At 50.9% G+C, this 14,748-nt stretch overlaps 1 protein-coding gene across 1 annotated transcript in view; it reads right to left on the bottom strand.

The window, feature by feature from the left end:
* The window catches only part of LOC147094895 (complement factor B-like), a 202,276-nt gene that overhangs the window by 19,384 nt on the left and 168,144 nt on the right, over positions 1-14,748 (bottom strand). Inside the window, exon 12 of the mRNA XM_085974520.1 lies at positions 7,027-7,112. Coding sequence (XP_085830646.1) covers positions 7,027-7,112 — 86 coding nt within the window. The remainder of the gene's footprint in view (positions 1-7,026; positions 7,113-14,748) is intronic.

Here is a 14,748-nt window from a genome sequence, read left to right as displayed (position 1 = left end):
GTTCCGTTTGCTCTTCAAAAGCAACTGAAGGCAGAGTTGGACAGGATGGAAAGCCTGAACGTGATTCAGAAGATAGATGAGCCAACTGAATGGGTGAGTTCCCTCGTTGTAGTGGACAAAAAGAATGGAAAGCTCAGAATTTGCCTGGATCCAAGAGATCTAAACAGAGCAATAAAGAGAGAGCACTTCAAGCTTCCTACACGTGAGGAAATCATGGCACAGTTTGCAAATGCAAAATATTTCAGCAAGTTAGATGCATCATCAGGATTTTGGCAGATGAAGCTGGGCGAAGCAAGTTCAAGACTGTGCACGTTCAACAGTCCATTTGGCAGGTACAGATTCCTAAGGTTACCATTTGGCATTGCCTCAGCTCCTGATGTGCATCACAAGACTATCCATATGATCTATGAGCACCTGGAGGGAGTTGATACATCAATGGATGACATCATAGTATGGGGAACCACGAGAACTGAGCATGACGAGAGACTGAAAAGAGTGCTGGAAGCAACAAGGAAAACAAACCTGAAGCTGAATAGAGAGAAATGCCAGCTCGGGGTGACAGAACTGACATTCGTGGGAGATATCCTTAGCAGTGAGGGCATCAGACCAGATCCCAGAAAGGTGTCCACCATTGAGAATATGCCAAAGCCACAATGCAAAAAGGATGTGCAGAGGTTTAATGGAATGATCAAATACATGGGGAAATTCATATCCAACCTCTCAGAAAAGATGGCGCCACTGAGAAGACTAACTGAAAAGAACATAGAATGGGAATGGAATCATGAGCATGAGAAGTCATGGAGCGATCTAAAGAAACTGCTCACAGAGGAACCAGTTCTGAGGTTTTAGGACCCAGCGAGACCCATCAAGATATCATCAGATGCATCACAGAGTGGGCTCGGTGCCGTTCTTCTGCAACAATATGACTACTGGCAACCTATTGCATATGCATCGAGCTCAATGACAGACGCGGAGACGCGATATGCTCAAATAGAAAAGGAGCTGCTCAGCATCATATATGCCTGTGAAAGATTTCACCAGTTTGTGGCAGGACAAGCAATCAGTGTAGAGACTGACCATAAGCCCTTGATTGCATTGTTCCAAAAGCCACTAAATAGCTGTCCGCTTAGAATACAAAGAATGATGATCAGGCTGCAACGCTATACACTGAATGTTGCGTTCACACCGGGTAAGCTGATGTATACAGCAGACACGTTGTCCAGAGCTGTTGACCCAAGTGAGCCCGCAAACACCACAATGGATGACAAAGTGAACGCCTACGTGGACATGATCACAAGTGCACTGCCCATAGCAGATGCAAAAATGGAGCTCATAAAGACTGAGACAAACAAAGATGAAACAATGAGACAACTGAGAAAAAGCATCTTGGATGGATGGCCCAACATAAAGCAAGACTGCTCACCTGATATAGCAGAGTACTGGAACTGCAGGGCGGAACTATCAGTGGTCGAAGACATCATCTACAAAGGAAGTAAAATAGTTATCCCAAAGAGTCTGAGAAGAGAGGTGCTAAAAAAGATCCATGGAGGACATCTGGGAATCGAAAAGTGTAAGAAAAGAGCACGAGAGGTGATGTACTGGCCACGAATCAACCAAGATGTGACAAATGAGGTGTCAAACTGCACAATATGCCTGAAATATCGAGCAAGCAATCTGGTAGAACCACTAAAGCCACACCCAGCACCAGACAGACCTTAGCAGAAGGTAGGCGCTGACCTATTCGTATGTCAAGGGAAGGACTATCTTGTAGTCACAGACTATTACTCCCTGTATCCAGAGGTTTGTAGACTGCACACCACCACTGCAGATGCTGTGATAACATGTATGAAAGCCATATTCTCCAGACATGGCGTGGCAAGCGAGGTCTTCACAGACAACGGACCTCAGTTTTACAATGCAAGTTTCCGACACTTTGCCAAAGAGTGGGACTTTGTCCACACAACGTCAAGTCCTCACTTTCCACAGTCCAATGGACTAGTGGAAAAATCGGTCCAGACAGTGAAAAGACTGATGTACAAGGCAAAAGACAGTGGAACTGACTTCTACCAGAGCATGCTTGTATACCGCACAACGCCGCTCGAGTGTGGTATGTCACCAGCCCAACTCCTGCTGGGACGTCGGCTAAGGTCAAACCTACCCATCCCGGAGAACCTCCTGAAAACAAAAGAGGGGGAGAAAGTGAGGAAGTTCAAAGAGCAACAGAAAGAAAAGCAAAAGTACTACTATGACAGAGGAACACAAAACCTACCTGAACTCCACACTGGTGACCAAGTAAGGTTCAAAGACAAAACAAACACATGGACTCAGAAGGGAACTGTCCTGAGTGAAGTTCAACCAAGATCATACACCATTCAGACAGATGAGGGTGCTGTTCTGAGAAGAAATCGTCGAGATCTTCTCATGGGACTAGCCACAGCAGGTCAAGAGACTGATACTGTTGAACAACCTGATCACACAGCTGAGAACCAATCATCTGAGGCAACAACTCAGATTCAAGGACAATCAATCAGAAAATCCTCAAGACACGTGAAGCCTCCTGAGAGACTCATTGAGCAAATTTAAGGACTATTGTTATAGAAGGAAGTAATGTTATCTTATTCTTTCTTCAAGTTCTAGTGTAGTTACATATTTCATGTGAACACACAAAGCAAGGTTAAAAAACCTTGATCATGATAATGATAATGTAAGTTCATTAAGTGTTACAGTTAAAATGCAGATTAATACAAAGAAAACATGTTGTTAGTTAAAAGTAAAATACTTTTGTTTTAAGGAAAGGAGATGTAATGATATCAGCAAATAGTGATGTTATTTGCCTGTTCGATTATGATGCCTGCCAGCATGATTGCTTGTATTGATTGCTTGTGCCTGAACAGCAGAGGTCATGTGACCGAGACAAGCAAGGCAGTCTAGTTTAGTTTCAGTTTCATTTTAGATGCATCACTAGCACAATGGTGTCTCCTGAATGCTGTATAAAGAGCTGAACAGACTTTAAATTAAAACACATTCTCTTTCATAAATGTCTCATCATTGAACCCACAAAGAAATCAATACAGCCCCCGCTACACTGTCCTATCAAACACTCCCAGGACAGGTACAGCACAGGTTAGATACAGAGTAAAGCTCCCTCTACACTGTCCTATCAAACACTCCCAGGACAGGTACAGCACAGGTTAGATACAGAGTAAAGCTCCCTCTACACTGTCCCATCAAACACTCCCAGGGCAGGTACAGCACGGGTTAGATACAGAGTAAAGCCCCCTCTACACTGTCCCACCAAACACTCCCAGGGCAGGTACAGCATGGGTTAGATACAGAGTAAAGCTCCCTCTACACTGTCCCATCAAACACTCCCAGGGCAGGTACAGCATGGGTTAGATACAGAGTAAAGCTCCCTCTACACTGTCCTATCAAACACTCCCAGCGCAGGTACAGCACGGGTTAGATACAGAGTAAAGCTGCCTCTACACTGTCCCATCAAACACTCCCAGGGCAGGTACAGCACGGGTTAGATACAGAGTAAAGCCCCCTCTACACTGTCCCATCAAACACTCCCAGGGCAGGTACAGCATGGGTTAGATACAGAGTAAAGCTCCGTCTACACTGTCCCATCAAACACTCCCAGGGCAGGTACAGCATGGGTTAGATACAGAGTAAAGCTCCCTCTACACTGTCACATCAAACACTCCCAGCGCAGGTACAGCACGGGTTAGATACAGAGTAAAGCTCTCTCTACACTGTCCCATCAAACACTCCCAGGGCAGGTACAGCACGGGTTAGATACAGAGTAAATCTTCCTCTACACTGCCCTATCAAACACTCCCAGGACAGGTGCAGCACGGGTTAGATACAGAGTAAAGCACCCTCTACACTTTTCTATCAAACACTCTGAAGGCAGTTACAGCACGGGTTAGATAGAGAGTAAAGCTCCCTCTGCACTGTCCCATCAAACACTCCCAGGGCAGGTACAGAACTGGTTAGATACAGAGTAAAGCTCCCTCTACACCTCCCATCAAAAACACACAGGGCAGGTACTGCACGGGTTAGATAAAGAGTAAAGCTCCCTCTACACTGTCCCAGCAAATACTCCCAGGAAAGCTGCAGCACAGGTTAGATACAGAGGAAAGCTGTCGCTACCCTGTCCTATCAAACACTCCCAGGTCAAGTACATCAAGGTTAGATACAGAGTAAAGCTCCCTCTACACTGTCCCATCAAACACTTCCAGGGCAGGTACTGCACGAGTTAGATAAAGAGTAAAGCTCCCTCTACACTGTCCCAGCAAATACTCCCAGGGCAGGAACAGCACTGGTTAGATACAGAGTAAAGCTCCCTCTACATTGTCCCATCAAACACTCCCAGGGCAGGTACGGCACTGGTTAGATACAGAGTAAAGCTCCTTCCACACTGTCCCATCAAACATGCCCAGGGCAGGTACAGCACTGGTTAGATACAGAGTAAAGCTCCCTCTAACCTGTCCCATCAAACACACCCAGGTAGGTACAGCATGGGTTAGATACAGAGTAAAGCAGCTTCTGCTCTGTCCCATCATACACTCCCAGGGCAGGTACAGTACGGGTTAGATACAGAGTGAAACTCCCTCTACACTGTCCCATCAAACACTCCCAGGGCAGGCACAGCACGGGTTAGATACAGAGTAAAGCTCCCTCTACACTGTCCCATCAAACACTCCCAGGGCAGGTACAGCACGCGTTAGATACAGAGTAAAGCAGCTTCTACTCTGTCCCATCAAACACTCCCAGGGCAGGTACAGCACGGGTTAGATACATGACGGTTTATTCCTGAAACTTATCGAAAGTGGGGTAGGAGGGAAAACATATGATGTAATTAAATCAATGTATACAAACAACAAATGTGCAGTTAAAATTGGAGACAAACAAACAAAATACTTCCCACAGGGGCGGGGGGTGACGCAGGGCTCGCCAATCTCACCGACACTCTTTAATATTTACATAAATGGATTGGCAAAACTACTTGAACAATCTACAGCACCCGGCCTCACCCTATATGAATCCAAGGTTAAATTCCTCCTCTATGCAGACGACCTGGTTCTGCTGTCACCTACTAAAGAGGGGCTACAGCAAAACCTGGACCTGCTGGAGTCGTACTGCCAGACTTGGGCCCTGACAATAAATCCCCAAAAAACCAAAGTCCTTGTGTTCCAGCAAAGATCCAAACATCAGGGACCCAAAATAAATTTCACAGTAGGAACAACCAAAATTGAACAAACCACTAACTACACATACTTGGGCTTAAAAATCAGTTCTACGGGAAACTTCAAACTGGCTGTGAATGAACTGAAAGAGAAAGCAAGAAGGGCTTTCTATGCCATCAAAAAATCAATCCAAATAGAAATCCCAATTAGCATTTGGCTCAAAATTTTCAAATCAGTAATTGAACCAATTGCACTCTATGGCAGTGAGGTATGGGGACCGCTAACTCAACAAGAATTTGCAAAATGGGACAAACACCCAATTGAGATCCTACATGCAGAATTCTGTAAAAGTATCCTCCGGACTCAAAGGAAAACAGTAAACAATGCATGCAGGGCGGAACTAGGCCAATATCCATTAATAATCACTATCCAAAAAAGAGCCACCAAATTTTGGAATCACCTACAAATGAGCAATCCCCAATGCTATCACTACGACGCCCTGAAATGCCAAGAGCTGACCATAAAGAAGAATACCCTCAGTCAATTAGTCCTGGGACTCAGTGAAGTAACTACTAACAATACTAACAATAACCAGCCCCAGGACAGTGACAGGGTAACACAAAGAATTCGACCCAACACAATCGTCGCTAAGCAAAAGGAAAAATATCTGACATATTGGGCAGAAACAACAAAAACCCAAAGCAAACTCAATTGCTACTTGGCCCTAAACAGACAATACAACATAGCTGATTACCTGACCATGGTAAAGGATAACAAACTGAGAAGAACCTTGACAAGGTACAGACTTAGCGAACATAGCCTAGCGATCGAAAAAGGCAGACACAGGCAGACCAGGCTGCCAAGAGAGGACAGGATATGCTCTCACTGCAGTCAGGGAGTGGTGGAGACAGAAATGCACTTCCTCACAGCTTGTGGAAAATATCAGGGCATCAGGGAGAATTTCTACCAAAAATTCTCACAAATATGCCCTGATTTCAGAAATCTGAATGACAACCAAAAACTCCCATTCCTACTGGGAGAGGAGAGAAGCTGTATAACACTGGCGGCGCACTATGTTACAGCTTGCCATGAACAGAGGGACAACCAGTAAACTAAGAAAAAAATATATATAAACAATGCGAATGTATATTTATACACTCAGGGATATACCTGTTTATACACTGTATGAATAGAACTGCGTTTATGTGCTAAACCATAAATGTATTTTGATGCTTTGGCAACATAAGATGTAACTTATCATGCCAATAAAGCGATTTAAATTGTAAAAAAAAAAATTGTACAGAGTAAAGCTCCCTCTACACTTTCCCATCAAACACTCCCAGGGCAGATACAGCACAGGTTAGATACAGAGTAAAGCTCCCTCTACACTGTCCCATCAAACACTCCCAGGGCAGGTACAGCACGGGTTAGATACAGAGTAAAGCTCCCTCTACACTGTCCCATCAAACACTCCAGGGCAGGTACAGCATGGGGTTAGATACAGAGTAAAGCTCCCTCTACACTGTCCCATCAAACACTCCCAGGGCAGGTACAGCACGGGTTAGATACAGAGTAAAGCTTCCTCTACCCTGTCCCATCAAACACTCCCAGGGCAGGTGCAGCACGGGTTAGATACAGAGTAAAGCTCCCTCTACACTGTCCCATCAAACACTCCCAGGGCAGGTACAGCCCAGGTTAGATACAGAGTAAAGCTCCCTCTACACTGTCCCCTCAAAAACTCCCAGGGCAGGTCCAGCACGTAACTGGATGACTGGGCCTGAGCGGGCTGAGTGGCCTCCCCTCGTCCTCAGGTTAATCTCTTCCAGCCATGTACCTTGGTAGTTGCACTGATTGCTCCAGCCAACAGAGGGAGCCGGCAGAAAGTCACTCACTTCCTTCGTGCAGGGGAGACACACAGGCCTAACGGGAGAGATAGAGAGAAGAAGGCCTCAGTTACTACGGCAACAACCAGAACCGTCCTTTCTATAAAGCAGAGTAAAAATGTCTTCCCAACAAACACAAGACTTGCATTTCTACAGCACCTTTTACGACTTCAGGACATGCCAAAACTCTTCACAGTCAACGAAGTACTATTCGAAGTGTAGTCATAGAGTCATAGAGTTTTACAGCACAGAAAGAGGCCCTTCGGCCCATCGTGTCTGCGCCGCCCATCCATCCCTGTCCAGCCTAATCCCATTTTCCAGCATTTGGTCCATAGCCTTGTATGCAATGGCATTTCAAGTGCTCATCCAAATGCTTCTTGAATATTGTGAGGGTTCCTGCCTCTACCACCCTTTTAGGCATTGAGTTCCACATTCCAACCACCCTCTGGGTGAAAAAGTTCCTCCTCAACTCCCCTCTAAATCTCCTGCCCCTTACCCTGAATCTATGCCCCCTTGTTATTGACCCCCCTACTAAGGGGAAAAGTTCCTCTTTGTCTACCCTATCTATCCCCTCATCATTTTGTACACCTCAATCAGGTCCCCCCTCAGCCTTCTTTGCTCCAAGGAAAACAACCCCAGCCTGTTTAGTCTTTCTTCATAGCTGAGGCGCTCCATCCCAGGTAACATCCTGGTGAATCTTCTCTGCACCCTCTCCAAAGCAATCACATCCTTCCTATAGTAAGGCGACCAGGACTGCACACAGTACTCCAGCTGTGGCCTTACCAGCGTTTTGTACAGCTCCATCATAACCTCCCTGCTCTTATATTCTATGCCTCGGCTAATGAAGGCAAGTATCCCATATGCCTTTTTAACCACCTTATCTACCTGTTCCGCTGCCTTCAGGGATCTATGTACATGTACACCAAGGTCCCTCTGACCCTCTGTACTTCCTAGGGTCCTACCACTCATTGTGTATTCCCTTGCCTTATTTGTCCGTCCAAAATGCATCACCTCGCACTTTTCAGGGTTAAATTCCATTTGCCACTTTTCCGCCCATCTGACCAACCCGTTTATATCGTCCTGTAGCCTGAGGTTTTCCTCCTCGCAATTTACCACCCCACCAATTTTCGTGTCATCTGCGAACTTACTGATCATACCTTTTACATTCTCATCCAAATCATTTATGTAGATCACAAACAACAAGGGACCCAACACCGATCCCTGAGGTACCCCACTGGACACAGGCTTCCAGTCACAAAAGCAACCTTCGACCATCACCCTCTGCCTCCTGCCACTCAGCCAGTTTAGGATCCAACGCGCCAAGGCACCCTGGATCCCATGGGCTCTTACCTTCTTGACCAGTCTCCTATGCGGGACTTTGTCAAAAGCTTTACTGAAGTCCATGTAAACCACATCCACAGCATTTCCCTCATCCACACCCCTAGTCACCCCCTCGAAAAATTCAATCAGATTTGTCAGACATGATTTACCCTTGACAAAGCCATGCTGACTATCCCCGATTAATCCTTGCCTCTCCAAGTGGAGACTAATTTTGTCCCTCAGAATTTTTTCCAATAATTTCCCTACCACAGATGTTAGGCTCACTGGCCTGTAATTCCCTGGTTTATCCCTGCTACCCTTCTTGTATAATGGTACTACATTAGCTGTTCTCCAGTCCTTTGGTACATCCCCTGTGGCCAGAGAGGTTCTGAAAATTTGTGTCAGAGCCCCTGCAATCTCCTCCTTTGCCTCCCACAGCAGCCTGGGATACATCTCGTCCGGGCCTGGGGATTTATCCACTTTTTGGCCTGCTAAAATCGCTAGCACCTCCTCCCTCTCGATGCTAATATGTTCAAGTATGTCACAGTCCCCTTGCCCGATTTCTATGTCTGCATCGTCTTTCTCCATAGTGAACACAGATGCAAAAAATTCATTTAAAACCCCGCCTACATCATCTGGCTCTACACACAGATTGCCACTTTGGTCCCTAATGGGCCCTACCCTTTCCCTGGTTATCCTCTTGCCCTTAATATACTTATAAAACATCTTAGGATTTTCCTTTATTTTGCTCGCCAGTGTTATTTCATGGCCCCTCCTCGCCCTCCTAATTTCTTTTTTAAGTATGCCCCTGCACTTTTTATACTCCTCTAGGGCTTCTTCCGTCTTTAGTCTTTTGTAACTGCCAAAAGCCCCCCTTTTATTTCTAATGCATTTTTGTATATCCCTTGTCATCCAAGGTTCCCTTTGCTTGTTGGTCCCACCCTTGACCTTTACAGGAACATGTTGGCGTTGTACTCTCTCTATTTCCCTTCTGAAAGTCTCCCACTGTTTTGATGTGGATTTTCCTATAAGTAGCTGCTCCCAGTCCACTTTGGCCAGATCCTGCCTTATCATATTAAAATCGGCCTTCCCCCAATTTAGAACCCTTATTTCCGGGCCGTCTTTGTCTTTTGTCACTGTTGTAATGTAGGAAACGCAGCAGCCAATTTCCACAGCAAGATCCCACACACAGCAATGTGCTAATGACTGGATTTTTTTTTTGTGATGCTGGTTGATGGATAAATATTGGCCCAGGACACCGGGAGAACGCCGCCTTCTCCTCTTCCAATAACGTTCAGGGATTTTCTGCCAACTTCAGAGGTCAAACGGGGCCCTCGGTTTAAGGTCTGAACCGAAAGTAGGCACCTCCGATTGAACAGCACGCCCTCAGTACTGCCCCTCCGACAGTGCAGCACGCCCTCAGTACTGTCTCTCCGACAGTGCGGCGCTCCCTCAGTACTGCTCCTCCGACAGTGCGGCGCTCCCTCAGTACTGCTCCTCCGACAGTGCAGAGCTCCCTCAATACTGCTCCTCCGACAGTGCGGCGCTCCCTCTGTACTGCCCCTCCGACAGTGCGGCGCTCCCTCAGTACTGCTCCTCCGACAGTGCGGCGCTCCCTCAGTACTGCTCCTCCGACAGTGCGGCGCTCCCTCAGTACTGCTCCTCCGACAGTGCAGCGCTCCCTCAGTACTGTCTCTCCGACAGTGAGGCGCTCCCTCAGTACTGCCCCTCCGACATCGCGGCGCTTCCTCAGTACTGTCTTTCCGACATCGCGGCGCTCCCTCAGTACTGCCCCTCCGACAGTGCAGTGCTCCCTCAGTACTGTCTCTCCGACAGTGCAGCACTCCCGCAGTACTGACCCTCCGACAGTGCGGTGCTCCCTCAATACTGTCTCTCCAACAGTGCAGCGCTCCCTCAGTACTGCCCCTCCGACAGTGCAGCACTCCCTCAGTACTGCCCCTCCAACAGTGCAGTGCTCCCTCAGTACTGCCCCTCCGACAGTGCAGCGCTCCCTCAGTACTGCCCCTCTGACAGTGCAGCACTCCCTCAGTACTGTCTCTCCAACAGTGCAGCGCTCCCTCAGTACTGCCCCTCCGACAGTGCAGCACTCCCTCAGTACTGCCCCTCCAACAGTGCAGTGCTCCCTCAGTACTGCCCCTCCGACAGTGCAGCGCTCCCTCAGTACTGCCCCTCTGACAGTGCAGCACTCCCTCAGTACTGCCCCTCCGACAGTGCAGCACTCCCTCAGTACTGCCCCTCCGACAGTGCAGTGCTCCCTCAGTACTGCCCCTCCGACAGTACAGCGCTCCCTCAGTACTGCCCCTCTGACAGTGCAGCACTCCCTCAGTACTGCCCCTCCGACAGTGCAGCACTCCCTCAGTACTGCCCCTCCGACAGTGCAGCGCTCCCTCAGTACTGCCCCTCCGACAGTGCAGCACTCCCTCAGTACTGCCCCTCCGACAGTGCAGTGCTCCCTCAGTACTGCCCCTCCGACAGTGCAGTGCTCCCTCAGTACTGTCTCTCCGACAGTGCAGTGCTCCCTCAGTACTGCCCCTCCGACAGTGCAGCGCTCCCTCAGTACTGCTCCTCTGACAGTGCAGCACTCCCTCAGTACTGCCCCTCCGACAGTGCAGCACTCCCTCAGTACTGCCCCTCCTACAGTGCAGTGCTCCCTCAGTACTGCCCCTCCGACAGTGCAGCGCTCCCTCAGTACTGATCCTCCGACAGTGTAGCACTCCCTCAGTATTGCCCCTCCGAAAGTGCAGCGCTTGCTCAGTAAAGCCCCTCCGACAGTGCGGCGCTCCCTCAGTACTGCCTCTCCGACAGTGCAGCGCTCCCTCAGTACCACCCCTCCAACAGTGCAACACTCCCTCAGTACTGCCCCCCCGACAGTGCAGTGCTCCCTCAGTACTGCCCCTCCGACAGTGCAGCGCTCCCTCAGTACTGCCCCTCCGACAGTGCAGCGCTCCCTCAGTACCACCCCCCCGACAGTGCAGTGCTCCCTCAGTACTGCCCCTCCGACAGTGCAGTGCTCCCTCAGTACTGCCCCTCCGACAGTGCAGCGCTCCCTCAGTACCACCCCTCCGACAGTGCGGTGCTCCCTCAGTACTGCCCCTCCGACAGTGCAACACTCCCTCAGTACTGCCCCTCCGACAGTGCAGTGCTCCCTCAGTACTGCCCCTCCGACAGTGCAGCGCTCCCTCAGTACTGCCCCTCCGACAGTGCAGTGCTCCCTCAGTTCTGCCCCTCCAACAGTGCAGTGCTCCCTCAGTACTGTCTCTCCGACAGTGCAGCGCTCCCTCAGTACTGCCCCTCTGACAGTGGAGCGCTCCATCAGTACTGCCCCTCCGATTGTACAGCACGCCCTCAGTACTGCCCCACTGACACTGCAGTGCTTCCTGAGTACTGCCCCTCCGATTTTACAGCATGCCCTCAGTACTGCCACTCCGACAGTGCAGCACTCCCTCAGTACTGACCCTTCGACAGTGCAGCTCTCCCTCAGTACTGCCCCTCTGATTGTACAGAACACCCTCAGTACTGCCCCTCCGACAGGGCAGCACTCCCTCAGGACTGCCCCTTCGATTTTACAGCATTCCCTCATTGCTGCCCCTCCGAAAGTGCAGTGCTGCCTCAGTACTGGCCCTCCGACAGTGCAGCGCTCCCTCAGTACGGCACCTCCGACAGTGCAGCGCTCCCTCAGTACTGCACCTCCGACAGTGCGGCGCTCCCTCAGTACTGCCCTTCTGGCAGTGCGGCGCTCCCTCAGTACTGCCCCTCCGACAGTGCAGCTCTCCCTCAGTACTGACCCTCCGACAGTGCATCCCACCCTCAGTACTTTCCCTCCAACAGTGCAACGCTCCTTTTGTACTACCCCTCCGACAGGGGAACTCTCCCTCAGTACTACCCTTCCGACAGTGCGGCGCTCCCTCAGTACTGCACCTCCGACAGTGCAGCTCTCCCTCACTATTGCCCCTCTGACAGAGCAGCGCTCCCTCCGACAGTGCAGCACTCCCTCAGTACTGACCCTCCTACAGTGCAGCTCTCCCTCAGTACTGTCCCTCGGAAAGTGCAGCGCTCAATCAGTACCACCCCTCCGACAGTGCAGTGCTCCCTCAGTACCACCCCTCCGACAGTGCAGTGCTCCCTCAGTACTGCCCCTCCGACAGTGCAGCGCTCCCTCAGTACTGTCTCTCCGACTGTGCTGTGCTCCCTCAGTACTGACCCTCCGACAGTGCAGCGCTCCCTCAGTACCGCTCCTCCGACAGTGCAGCTCTCCCTCAGTACTGCCCATCTGACAATGCGGTGCTCCCTCATTACTACCCCTCCGACAGTGCGGCAATCCCTCAGTACTGCACCTCCGACATTGCAGTGCTCCCTCAATACTGCCCCTCCGAAACTGCAGTGCTCCCTCAGTACTGCCCCTCTGACAGTACGTCACTCCCTCAGTACTGCCCCTCCGACATTGCAGCGGTCCCTCAGTACTGCCCCTCCGACAGTGAAGTGCTCCCTCAGTACTGCCCGTCCGACAGTGCTGCTCTCCCTCAATACTGCACCTCTGACAGTGCAGCGCTCCCTCAGTACTGCCCCTCCGATGGTGCGTTACTCCCTCAGTACTGACACTCAGACAGTGCAGCACTCCCACAGTACTGCCCCTCAGACAGTGCGGCGCTCCCTCAGTACTGACGCTCTGACAGTGCGGCGCTCCCCCAGTACTGCCCCTCCGACAGTGCGTCACTCACTCAGTACTGACACCCCGACAGTGCTTCACTCCGACAGTGCGTCACTCCCTCAGTACTGACACTCCGACAGTGCTTCACTCCCTCAGTAGACACTCCGACAGTGCATCACTGCCTCAGTACTGACACTCCGACAGTGCGTCACTCCCTCAGTACTGACACTCCGACATTGCATCACTCCCTCAGTACTACCAATCCAACAGTGCATCACTCCCTCAGTACTGACACTCCGACAGTGCGTCACTCCCTCATTACTGACACTCCGACAGTGCGTCACTCCCTCAGTACTGACACGCCGACAGTGCGTCACTCCCTCAGTACTGACACTCCGACAGTTCATCACTCCCTCAGTAGACACTCTGACAGTGCATCACTCCCTCAGTACTGACACTCCGACCGTGCGTCACTCCCTCAGTACTGACACTCCGACCGTGCGTCACTCCCTCAGTACTGACACTCCGACAGTGCGTCACTCCCTCATTACTGCCCCTCCGACAGTGCAGTGCTCCCTCAGTACTGCATCTCTGACATTGCAGTGCTCCCTCAATACTGCCCCTCCGAAACTGCAGTGCTCCTTCAGTACTGCCCCTCTGACAGTACGTCACTCCCTCAGTACTGCCCCTCCGACAGTGCGGCGCTCCCTCAGTACTGCCCATCCAACAATGCGGTGCTCCCTCAGTACTACCCCTCCGACAGTGCAGTGCTCCCTCAGTACTGCCCCTCTGACAGTGCGGTGCTCCCTCAGTACTGCCTCTGCGACATTGCAGCGGTACCTCAGTACTGCCATTCCAACAGTGCAGTGCTCCCTCAGTACTAACCCTCAGATAGTGCAGTCCTCCCTCAGTACTGTCCCTCTGACAGTGCGTCACTCGCTCAGTACTGCCCATCCGATTGTACAGCACGCCCTCAGTACTGCCCCTCCGACAGTGCAGCGCTTCCTCAGTACTGCCCCTCCGACAATGCAGTGCTCCCTCTGTACTTCCCCGCCGACAGTGCATCACTCCCTCAGTACTGACCCTCCGACAGTGCAGCTCTCCCTCAGCACTGCCTCTCTGATTGAACAGCACGCCCTCAGTACTGCCCCTCCGACAGTGCAGCACTCCCTCAGTACTGCCCCTCCGATTTTACAGCATGCCCTCATTACTGCCCCTCCGAAAGTGCAGTGCTGCCTCAGTACTGACCCTCCGACAGTGCAGCGCTCACTCAGTACTGCACCTCCGACAGTGCAGCGCTCCCTCAGTACTGCCCCTCCGACAGTGCGGTGCTCCCTCAGTACTGCCCCTCCGACAGTGCGGCGCTCCCTTAGTACTGCCCCTCCGACAGTGCAGCTCTCCCTCAGTACTGACCCGCCGACAGTGCGGCGCTCCCTCAGTAGTGCCCCTCCGACAGCGCAGCCCATACTCAGTACTGCCCCTCCGACAGTGCAGTGCTCCCTCTGTACTACCCCTCCGACAGGGCAACTCTCCCTCAGTACTACCCCTCTGACAGTGTGGCGCTCCCTCAGTACTGCAACTCCGACAGTGCAGCTCTCCCTCAGTATTGCCCCTCCGACATTGCAGTGCTCCCTCAATACTGCCCCTCCGAAACTGCAGTGCTCCCTCAGTACTGCCCCTCTGA

Source organism: Somniosus microcephalus, unplaced genomic scaffold, assembly GCF_052327205.1.
Source record: "Somniosus microcephalus isolate GS21.2 unplaced genomic scaffold, FLI_Smic_1.0 unresolved_chr1, whole genome shotgun sequence".
Lineage (NCBI taxonomy): Eukaryota > Metazoa > Chordata > Chondrichthyes > Squaliformes > Somniosidae > Somniosus > Somniosus microcephalus.
Note: the sequence above shows the minus strand (reverse complement) of the source record. Positions and strands in the feature narration are given on the sequence as shown.